We start from the raw sequence: 10,711 nt of genomic DNA, 5'->3' as shown, positions 1-10,711 counted from the left end.
TGGCTGGTGGTGTGGCTGTGGGTTTGTCTGGGCTGCGTGTGCGTGGGGAGGGGGGATGGAGGGGGAAGGGGTCGGACCGGGGGGGGGATCTCTCGCAAGACGGATCTCTTGAAGCGGGGTGATCTCCTGGCAGCTCGGGAAACGAGTTGGGAAAGCATCAGCCCTTGCACCGTGCGTGTCCTCCCCCGCACCCACAGGGGCTGGGCAGCCCCCTCCCCGAGGCAGCGCTCAGGTGCGGGGTGACAACTGCATCACGGCACCCACAGGATTCAAAATAAGGGAGTCTGCGCCCAAATCCTTTCCCCGCCTCTCCCACACCCATAGTTTTCTGGGAAAAAAATGGCATAGACGGACAAAGTGTCCTGTGGAGGTGAGTTGGTGGGGAGCGCTGCCGCCCTGGGGCGTCATAAATCACGGCAGGGACTGGGCTGCGCTCCGCGCCCCCCTGCCTGGGTCACCCCGGTCGTGTCCCCTCGCCGTGTGTGCCCCGTTTATTCACTGAGCTGGGCTTGCTTTGGCGAGGTCGAGGAAAATATTTCCGCCCCCCCAAAAAAAACAAAAAAAAAAAGAAAAAAGACCCAGACAGGACTAAAGTAACACTGTGCAAATAACCGGCTGGGGGAAATCCGCCGAGCTGGGGGGTGCGGTGACCTGGATGTGTGGGAGGGGGTTTGCCTTCCTCCTCGAAGGGAAGGGAAACTTCTCCCTCCCTCGGGAGGGTGTGCTCAAGGTGTCTTAACTTTTTTTTTTTTTTTTTATTAAGTCTAAGCCGTCCTGCACAAGGCTGGTGTGGCTGCTCACACTGCGCTCGCCAGGCTCCAGCGGGGCGTTGGAAAGAGCAGAGCTTGCCCATTTCTACGTATTCCTTTATTCTCTCAACCACTAAAATCTTGAGGAGTCCGAACAAAATCTGAACTTGGAAGAGTTCCTAGAATTTTCTCGAATACATATTGGGGAGAAATTTTTTTATTTCATTAACAACATCAGAACTGTAGGAAATCCAAATGAAGAGAAAGAAACAATTCCTTCCCTCCCTCCCTCCCTCCTTCCTTCCCTCCTTCCTTCCCTTTCTTCCTTCCTTCCTCCCTTTCCTCTTCCTTCCCCTCCCTTCCTTCTTTCCTTCCTTCCCTTTCTTCCTTCCTTCCTTCCTTCCTTCCTTCCTTCCCTTTCCTCCTTCCTTCCTTCCCTTTCCTCCTTCCTTCCTCCCTTTCCCCTTCCTTCCTTCCTTCCTTCCTTCCTTCCTTCCTTCCTTCCTTCCTTCCCTTTCCTCCTTCCTTCCTCCCTTTCCCCTCCCTCCCTCCCTTCCTTCCTTCCTTCCCTTTCCTTCCTTCCTTCCTTCCTTCCTTCCTTCCTTCCTTCCTTCCTTCCTTCCTTCCTTCCTTCCTTCCTTCCCTTTCCTTCCTCCCTTCCTTCCTTCCTTCCCTTTCCTTCCTTCCTTCCTTCCTTCCTTCCTTCCTTCCTTCCTTCCTTCCTTCCTTCCTTCCTTCCTTCCCTTTCCTTCCTCCCTTCCTTCCTTCCTTCCTTCCTTCCTTCCTTCCTTCCTTCCTTCCTTCCTTCCTTCCTTCCTTCCTTCTTTCCTTCCTTCCTTTCATCCTTCCCTTTCTTCCTTCCTTCCTTCCTTCCTTCCTTCCTTCCTTCCTTCCTTCCTTCCTTCCTTCCTTCCTCCTTCCTTCCTCCCTTTCCCCTTCCTTCCTTCCTCCCTTTCCTCTTCCTTCCCTTTCCTTCCTCCCTTCCCCCCTTCCTCCCTTCCCACTTCCCTTTCCCCACGAGGAAAGGCGGGGCGGGGGGCTCGGGGGGGGGGGGGGGAGCACGGCTCCGCCGAGCCCGAGCCGAGCTCGCCGGCAGCGCGCAGGAGAGGTGCGCGGTGTTTGCTGCCGGCCCCCCCGCCCGCCCGGGTCGCCGCACTTTCCCGTTTCAGACAATGCACTTCCAGCCCAGCCGCGTGCCTTTGTCCATTCGCAGAAGGAGAAGGGGGCTGAACGGCAGCTCCCGTGAGCCTGCATGGACAGATACCAATAAACCCTCCCAAAACCCGGACCTGGGGGGGGGGGGGGGGGGGGAAAGAGGGAAGAGGGAGAGAGGGAGCGAGCCACACGCCTGTTTGCCTGCGGCTTATTATTAAGACACCTTCGCAGCTTAAACGCTTAAAAGCAACCCAAATTAAATGGCAATTAAAAGCAAGTTACACCCTCTCCTATCTCCAGGCTTATCATTTGTGGAAGCTAGCCATCAGCAGAGCCACCCCGCCGGGAAATGCCATTTGGGCTGGCGTCTCCTCGGAGGGCGTGTGACTCCCCACCCCCCCCACACACCCCCCCCCCGCCCCAGCCCGGAGCTCGCCTGGCAGCGGGCGGCCCCCCCCGGGGCGCTCCCCGGGCGGAGCCCGCGGTCACTTCGGGGGCCGGAGAGCCGCTACCTGGGGGCAGAGGCAGAGAGACGGGGGGCGGAGAAGGGGGGGGGGGGGGTGCGCGGGCAAAGAGGACTTATTCCCCGAGTGGTAACTCCTCGGACGGGTGTCAGAAAGTAAATAAATAACGTACCCCTTCAGCTGCGCAAGCCAGGGCTACGCAGCCTCCGTGCGTTCCCATCGCTAAAACATATCGGCACTTAAAAATGTCGAAGGGAAAACAGCTAGCAGTGGTCTTTGGCTCATACGTTCCCTTCCCTAGTTTTCCTTCTCCTATATAGACAGATGTAATTCCGTAGATCTATATGTATTTTATGTACAATTCCATATAATATGTCACTGCAGTGATACTTTGTGGTCTCAGCCTAGTTTTATGTTTGAAAATGCTATTTAAAGAAGCCTGTAAGATAGCATATTAGGAAGCTTTAAAAGCAGGTTGGAGTGTGGGGTGAACTTAAATTCGATGTAAATGCAAGGGTAAAAAAAAAAAAAAAAACAAACAAAAAACAAAAAACCAAACCAAAACAAACCGCATAGTTTTCATTTAGAAAAAAAAAATACAGTTGAACAGACACACATACAAATGTGCAATCTTAGATTCTGGTCAGTATTTAAAAGCGGTATAATCAACAGGAAGGAGCACTTACCTATTGAAAAGGACGGTTTAATAATGTATATTAATATATATTAGCTTTATGTCTTCCCAATAAAATGTACACAAAATACCCCCTTCGATCAGATTAGCTCCCATATTAGCCTGGGTAAGAAAAAGCGTTCTAAAGAGTGGAGGAAAAATGTATAAAAATGTTGAAAGAACCTACAGTTCCTTATTAGGCGAAGATACAATATTTATTCCTTGTCTCCTGGGATGAAGCTCCTCTATCTATTGTCCTCCCAGTTCTCAGTGCTGATGCTTAATTTTCAAAACTTCTATATTACCAAGGGACCTACGACATCAGCCAAAGAAATACCCAGCAAGTACAAAATCTGATCCAGGGAGCAGCTTTTGTGCAGAGGGAAAATTTTGTTCCTACAGGTTTTTAAGGAGGTGCATGGAAAAGCGAGAGATCTGATCTATGCAGATACATTGCAAATTCTCTCTGTCTGTAGAGATTTTTTCTAAAAAAAATTGGGGAAATACATGAACTTTGGATTTTTCAAATTTTTTCTCCTTTTTTTTTTTTTTTTTAATTTGGAGAGGGGAATTTTATCCAGAGTTTTTCTTTTTTTCTCTTGTTTTTTTTTTTTTTTCCGGAGAACCAAAAAATGTCAACTACCTTTCCAGGTCTCGTCCACGATGCAGAGGTATTTTGTGTGTGTGAGTGAGTGTGTGTGTGTGTGTGTGTGTGCGCGCGCGTGTGTGGATGTGTGTGTGTGTGTGTGTGTGCATATGTGTGTGTGTATGTGCCTGTGTGGTTGTTTCCATTTTTTTTAAATCCATATTGGACCGTTACGTTTAATTATAATCCGGCTTCAGAGATAACTTAAAGAAGTATAGAGAGAAAATTCGTTATGACATCTGTCGCCAGAAAGGGCAACTCATTACCACGTTAAAACCGTTGCCAGAACGAAAATCAGAATAATACCCCTAATAATGTAATGAAGTGGAGAGAAATCACCACCAGCTCGCCAGGAATGGGGAGTTCTCACTAAAAAGCAAGACTCCCCTTTTCTTTCGAAACGCGGGAAAAGGAGGGGGGGGGGTGGAATTTTGGATCTGATTCGTTATTTTAAAAAGAAAGAAAAATAGGGGTTCAAAAAAAAAAAAAAAAGAAGGGAAGGAAGGAAGAAAGGAAGGCAAGCAGGCGGCAAAGCTTTCTCCGCGTGTAACGCTGTAACATAGGGACGGGACTCGTGTGTATTCTCGGTAGTTTCCTCTGTTTGATGACTTTTTCTGTGTCAGCCCCAGATATTACAGCTGTGATCAGGAGGTGGATGGATAGATGGATGGACGGACAGATAGAAAGATAGATAGCTTTTATTTCAGTGCGTGGATTCCTTTCGCTTGACGGTATTAAGGGCAGGCTGGGCTGTTTATGATTTTTTGAACAGACCTTTATGGCACCAGCCCAAGGTGGGAAAGGATCTTTTGTTGCTGGGGTTGCCGCTCGCAGGCTTAGACGCTTCTGCAGGGGGAGAAGCTATGCAGGACAGCGTGCTTGGAAGAACCGCACCCGGGGTTTTCAATGACAAACCTCCAGTTTTGGGGTCTTCTTTTCGCTTCTTCCTTTCAGATACGTCATGACGGATCAAACAGTTACCGTTTGATGCAGCTTGGATGCCTGGAGTCTGTGGCCAACTCGACCGTCGCCTATTCCTCCTCATCTCCTCTCACTTACTCGACCACGGGCACCGAGTTCGCCTCCCCGTACTTCTCCACTAACCACCAGTACACCCCACTGCACCACCAGTCCTTCCACTACGAGTTCCAACACAGCCACCCGGCAGTCAACCCCGACGCTTACTCCTTGAACTCTCTCCATCACTCCCAGCAATACTACCAGCAGATCCACCATGGGGAACCCACTGATTTTATCAACCTGCACAATGCGCGGGCGCTCAAGTCCTCTTGCTTGGACGAGCAGAGGAGAGAGCTGGGGTGCTTAGATGCTTACCGCCGCCACGACCTGTCTCTTATGAGCCATGGATCCCAATATGGGATGCATCCAGATCAAAGACTCCTGCCAGGACCAAGCCTCGGGCTTGCAGCCTCGGGAGCAGACGATTTGCAGGTAAATAACATGCGATCTCCTTTCGAGGCACCTTCTTCTCCCCTCCCCCTGCCCCGGTCCCCCCCACCCGCCCCCCCCCCCCCACCCTCCCCATTTTCCTCTGCTCAGAATAGCTCATACAAAGGAGGGAAGATTCATCCAAAATCCGGTCTAGAGCCCGTCCCCTCCAGAATAGCGGCAGCAAAAAATGTGGGAAAAAAGCAAGTGGTCTTTCTTGGCCAAACAACAACAACAGAAAAAAAAAAAAAAACCACCCAAAACCTCGCGCCTGACTTCCCCGCGTGGGTTGTGTCCCTGTGATGGCTGAGACCGTGGGACTCATCCGGAGATCTCGGGGTGCGTGTGTGCCTGTGCGGGTCCGTGTGTGCGTGTACCAGCCCTTACCAAAGTCACACAGAAACTAAAGCAAACCAAACCAAAGCCACCTTCTTGCTTTTCCTAAACTTTTCCTTTCTTTCGGCGAACGGAACCGTTTAAACAGCTTGCACCGACATAGGAGGGAAATGTGCTAAGGAAGGGATGGGGTAGGAAAAGAGAAAAAAGGCAGGGCGAGAAATAAATCTGCTTTCCGACACACATACAAAGGCAACCCTTCCGCTGAACTCCGAGGCGTGAGGCAGGGAAGAAATAAACGGGAGCAAACGTTCGTCAGAAATATTCAGTATGACAAAAATCCCTCGCAATATCCGATCTAGATGTTAATAGGGAGCGAGATACAAGCAGATAAAGCTGAATTCATCTATCTCTGTGTCTAATCATTCATCTATTCCTCCCCTAACCGGCATCTGGACCCATCAAAAAAAAAAACCCAACCCTATGTATCAAAACCTCAGCTTGATCCGCTCAGAAATCCTTTCCCCCGCACTAAAAATTCACCTCCGGTAAATTGAGCTGGTTGCTTAAATGAAATTTGTTTCCAAAATTCAAACAACGCCCTCCTGTATCTAACACCCATTTCGAAAAGTCCCCCAAATCAAAAGCCAACCTTCCTTCTCCCGACGAGCTGAGGAACTAAAGGCTTCCCCATCAGCGGGGAGAGACAAATAGGGCCGTATTTACTGTACTTACTTTTCCCCCAAATCTCGCTCCCAGTCATACAAAGCTGGCTGGCTATGTCGGTCCTTCCAAAAAGACGTAGCGGTCAAAGGCTCGGAAAAACCCCGAAGTTTGTAAAACTAAGAAGGTTTATTTTCTTCCCTTAAAAACAAAACAAAACAAACAAACCCCCTCTATTTCTATCGGAAAAAAGGAATTTTTTTCTTTTTTTTTTCTTTTTTTTTTTTTAAGGAGGAAAACAATCCAACAGCCCAACAACAAAGAATGTTATCTTTTATATCGCTGAGAAGGAAACCCTAACTATTTAAACCTAGCTTTCGCCATTAAAATTCACTATATAATTTTATCCTCTCTGGCCATTTTTTGTTTACATTTTTCACAAGGATCTCCTTATGTTACCCCCCTCAAAAAAAAAAAAAAAAAAAAATCTGCCATTCACTGCTCAGCCCAACTAAAACCTATTTACTCCTTTTTATAACCACGTCTGCTGCTGATTTTTTTGTATCTGTACAAATTTTTTTTCTTTGGCAGGCACAAAGCCTTGTATTTTTCAAAAGAGGGGATTAGGAACGTTTGCAAGACAGCAGACAATGCCTAAGTCCCGGGCAAAAAAGCACCATAGTTTATCCAATTTTCGACTTAGTGCCATTCAACTGGTCATTTATGCAATGTCATCCGACCAAACAACATGTTTCCCTTTAAAAAAAAAAAAAAAAAAGAGGTTGGTTAAGCTGCTAGAGGCACATTCTTTTTCTTATTTATTTAAGGAAGAAAAAAAGAAACAGCTTTTCTTTGGAAAATACTAAATTTTCGATCACACTTTATTCAAAAGTAGAAGACTTACGTCTTTGTACCTAATCTTTTCTTTATTTTTCCTCCTCCCTCTTTTCCCGAACAGAAGAGGGAGTGTTCTGAGGTATCGAAAAGCCTGAGCGGTGAGAAGTCGAAAATATTAATATTCGTCGTTATGATTTAGATGATTCAGAACAAACGTGGACTCTTGCGAATATCACCTTGGGCTTAGAGGGAAGCGTTTTGGTGGCGAACAGAAACAGGACTGTACACAAATACTTTGAAACCAAAATTGTGGTCTAACCAGTCTTCCCCTTTCTCCTTAGTCTTTCTTTTTAAAACGTTCATCAGCATATGCCTCATTTCAAATGCAACAAATGTAAATATACTTTTCCCTGCACAGAATTTTAAGTGAATGTCCAATAGTTTCGAGGGCGGTTTAAGTCAGCCTAACAGATGCAAACAGTCTTGGAGCTGGAGTGGCATCTTTCAGTGCCCTAAAAAGATTTTCCATGGGCAACAAAGAAAACTGTCACACCTTTTCCCATCACCGCTTTAATTTATGCTCAGTCGCCAAGTTTTTTTCATATTGATTTCATAATCACTTTAAGGCAGAACACTTAAAATAAAAAAGAGCCTTGAAAAGGAAGGTCTTACAGGGCCAGCGCCAATATGGTGAAAGTGGGGGAGAGAGCCAGGACTGTAAAGGTTGTTTTGTAAAGTGGGGTTTTTATTATGCACCGACTCTCTCCGCATTTACTTAACTCTTCACGGGCTGTTGAGTAGGTTAACACCCTTAAAGGCCTCTTTCATGTCCAATACCTCGTTTGTTTGTAGAGGAAAATGCGTCTTTAACACATTTCCACTGGGCAAAGATTTAGGTTTGGTTTGTTGTGGGTTTTTTAACCCCAACATAAGGAAAAACCCAAAGAAAACCCAACCCTTTCAAGTCTTTTATCATTCCAATAAAAATATTTATTAAGGAGGGCGAAGATCCCCAAATAATCAGCCTTGTAACAGGAGAATAAAGGAGTGAGATCTCGTCGGATGTGCACCAGAAGCCCTAGGCAGGTTTTTGGATGGTTCTTCGCGCCACGCTCACACATGGGTGCCTCTGTGTGTGTGCACACAGATGCATATTCATCCCCACCTATGTGCGGACACACGCATTGTTACAACACCCTTACGACTCTGTGTAGCCGGCAAAGCCCAATAAGTCGTCTGTTGTTTGTGCTCTTTGTCTACTTCTGTGCACACTTTGTAAGTCGGTATATATGTGTCACGAAACATATATATGAATTTAGCTGTATATAGATATATAAATACACAGCTAAACATACGAAAATACTATATGAAAGTGTATCTTTACCGTTGTGCGTGCAACCGTAGAGAGCGAACACACTCCTCTCAAGACTACTTGTTTGTCTCTCTATCCTGCCACGTAACTGCCGACCTAACTCCCCAGTTCAGGAGAGACTCGTATTTAAATGGGGATGAAAGTGATAATTACCCTGCAGTTCGTGGGGCAGGGACAGACTGCAGGGTGGCGGCGGGGTTTTGCCGGAGCACTGGAGTTCGATGAGAGTAACTGTGGTTTTCCAGTTCACCTTAACTATTGTTCCTGCGCGAGTCGTGTAACAAAGCAAAAGCTATGTGATCTCTCTGTGGGTTCCTGTGTCTGATTTCTTTCTTTCCTTTCTTTCCTTTCGCCCCCCTCATTACTTAAGAGCTCAGTGGAGGCCCAGTGTGGACTTGTACTGAACGGGCAAGGAGGTGTGATAAGAAGAGGTAAGAGGTTACAAATACTTGCGTCTATCAATTTTTGTAAACACAAACCCCTCTCCATTTCTCTCCTTCTCTCCCTCCCCCACTGCTTAGCGTAGTTTGGAGTTACTGCTGAAATAGTGATAATTTGACGTTTGACAGAAGTACCTTCAAACTAGCTTAGAGCACTTCACATTTCACACTCCATTTGCACTTTACAAGTGATCTGTTCGTCGGCAGCTCTCGGATACTCCCGCTGAATCCAGAGCTTTCTTGACTCGTTTTATCATTCCCCGTTTAATCGAGTTGATCCCTGATAGTTTGAGAAACGTGTTCCCTGGCTCCGGGCTGTTAAATCGGCAGTTTGATCTCGTATGGGGAAAGGAAGGAGCTTTTTTGGAAATGTGGTTTCGGTAGCGCTACAGACCGGTGTGGAGCTCTCTTTTGAGTGTCACTTCATTTGATACCCATCTGCCAATGTAAATATCTAACGTCAAAGTTAGAGGAAAGATTTGGAACTCTTGTTAAATAACGCATTTCTTCAGCATTTGCGAAATCTGAGTGTTCGGCGGAGGGGAGGGTTGTTATTGCCGTCGTTTACCGTGAAGAGAAACAAAAGTAGTCTAAAGGCCTAAGGTAGGAACACATTCTTCTTACAAGCCTAAACGCATACTTTCATTCGCAATATAAAACGAACAGTGGAGTCGGAGGGAGGACGCTTCGCGCCTCAGCCTCTTGGAATGCGCATTTCTTGTCCCATTATTGCCTTTCCTTATTCATTATACCCACCATGAAAAACAGAGATTTAGGAGATATTTTAGGCGAGGTGATACTATTGTGTCAGAGAGCTGATTTTAGCCACCACTTCCCTAGACAAACTTTACGCTGAAACAATAGTCGCACACAAGTATGGGGAGCGGAGATCGAGAGTAGGCGCACACGCGGTTATACCCGCAGGTTTCGGGGTACCCTCTCCCCGCACCGACTCAGACCAGCCTTTGCCCGGGCGTTCCGAAGGGCGGCCGGCGGGAGCCGCGGGGCGGAGAGGCGGGCGGCGGCGGGGCCGGGGCTCGGAGGGCCGGGGCCGGGGTTCGGCGAGCCGGGGCCGGGGTTCGGCGAGCCGGGGTTCGGCGAGCCGGGGCCGGGGCCGGGGCCGGGGCCGGGGCCGGGGCCGGGGCCGGGGCCGGGGTTCGGCGGGCCGGGGCCGGGGCCGGGGCCGGGGCCGGGGCCGGGGCCGGGGTTCGGCGGGCCGGGGCCGGGGCCGGGGCCGGGGCCGGGGCCGGGGCCGGGGCCGGGGTTCGGCGGGCCGGGGCCGGGGCCGGGGCCGGGGCCGGGGCCGGGGCCGGGGTTCGGCGGGCCGGGGCCGGGGCCGGGATGGCGGCAGTGGCGGCGGCGGAGCGGTGGTGCTGAAGGGACAGCTCCCCTCGGCAGCTCCGCTCCGCTCCGCCCGGCCCCGCCTGGCCGCGGCGGGCGGCCCCCGGCCCCGCGGCCGGCTCAGGGGGAGGGGAGCGGCGGAGCTGGAGGCGAGGAGAGGGAGGCGAGGAACCGGGGGGGGGGACGACGACGACGGCGACGGGGACTCCACATCTCCCGGCCCCTCCCCGGGCACCGCTGGCGGGACGCTGTGGAGAGGGCTGGCAGCGCGGCGGGCTTGCAAACTCCTGCCCAACTCGTGCTGGCGGTGCCTGTGCCCGCCTAGGTCCCCGTCTCTCGGATTTCAGCGGGTTCTAATTATCCCTAGGAAGACGGGTGGTTCTTTCGGGTTTGATCCGAGAGCTGACCTCCGAGAAGCGGAGATCGTTAGCTGAAAGAGAGAAAGACAGAGTTCCCGTCAGCTGGGGTCTGTGCCTGTAGCGCTTGACTGCGGTTCTCATTTCCCAGCTGAAGGGCGGCTCAAATCTCAGCTCAGCTCAACTCCAGTTTATTCAGCTCTCCAGCTCCTGTTAAGGAGATTCCAATT

The 10,711-nt window shown here is 49.6% G+C and overlaps 1 protein-coding gene across 1 annotated transcript in view; it reads left to right on the top strand.

The window, feature by feature from the left end:
- The first annotated feature begins 4,532 nt into the window (after window positions 1-4,532).
- Window positions 4,533-10,711, top strand: part of TFAP2D (transcription factor AP-2 delta) — a 63,135-nt gene continuing 56,956 nt past the window's right edge. The window contains exons 1-2 of the mRNA XM_076332607.1: window positions 4,533-5,139; window positions 8,715-8,775. Of these exons, the coding sequence (XP_076188722.1) occupies window positions 4,594-5,139; window positions 8,715-8,775 (607 nt within the window). The 5' untranslated portion in view covers window positions 4,533-4,593. The remainder of the gene's footprint in view (window positions 5,140-8,714; window positions 8,776-10,711) is intronic.

This window comes from Aptenodytes patagonicus, chromosome 3 (genome assembly GCF_965638725.1).
Source record: "Aptenodytes patagonicus chromosome 3, bAptPat1.pri.cur, whole genome shotgun sequence".
NCBI classification, from domain to species: Eukaryota; Metazoa; Chordata; class Aves; order Sphenisciformes; family Spheniscidae; genus Aptenodytes; species Aptenodytes patagonicus.
This window is presented reverse-complemented; position numbering and strand designations above follow the sequence as displayed.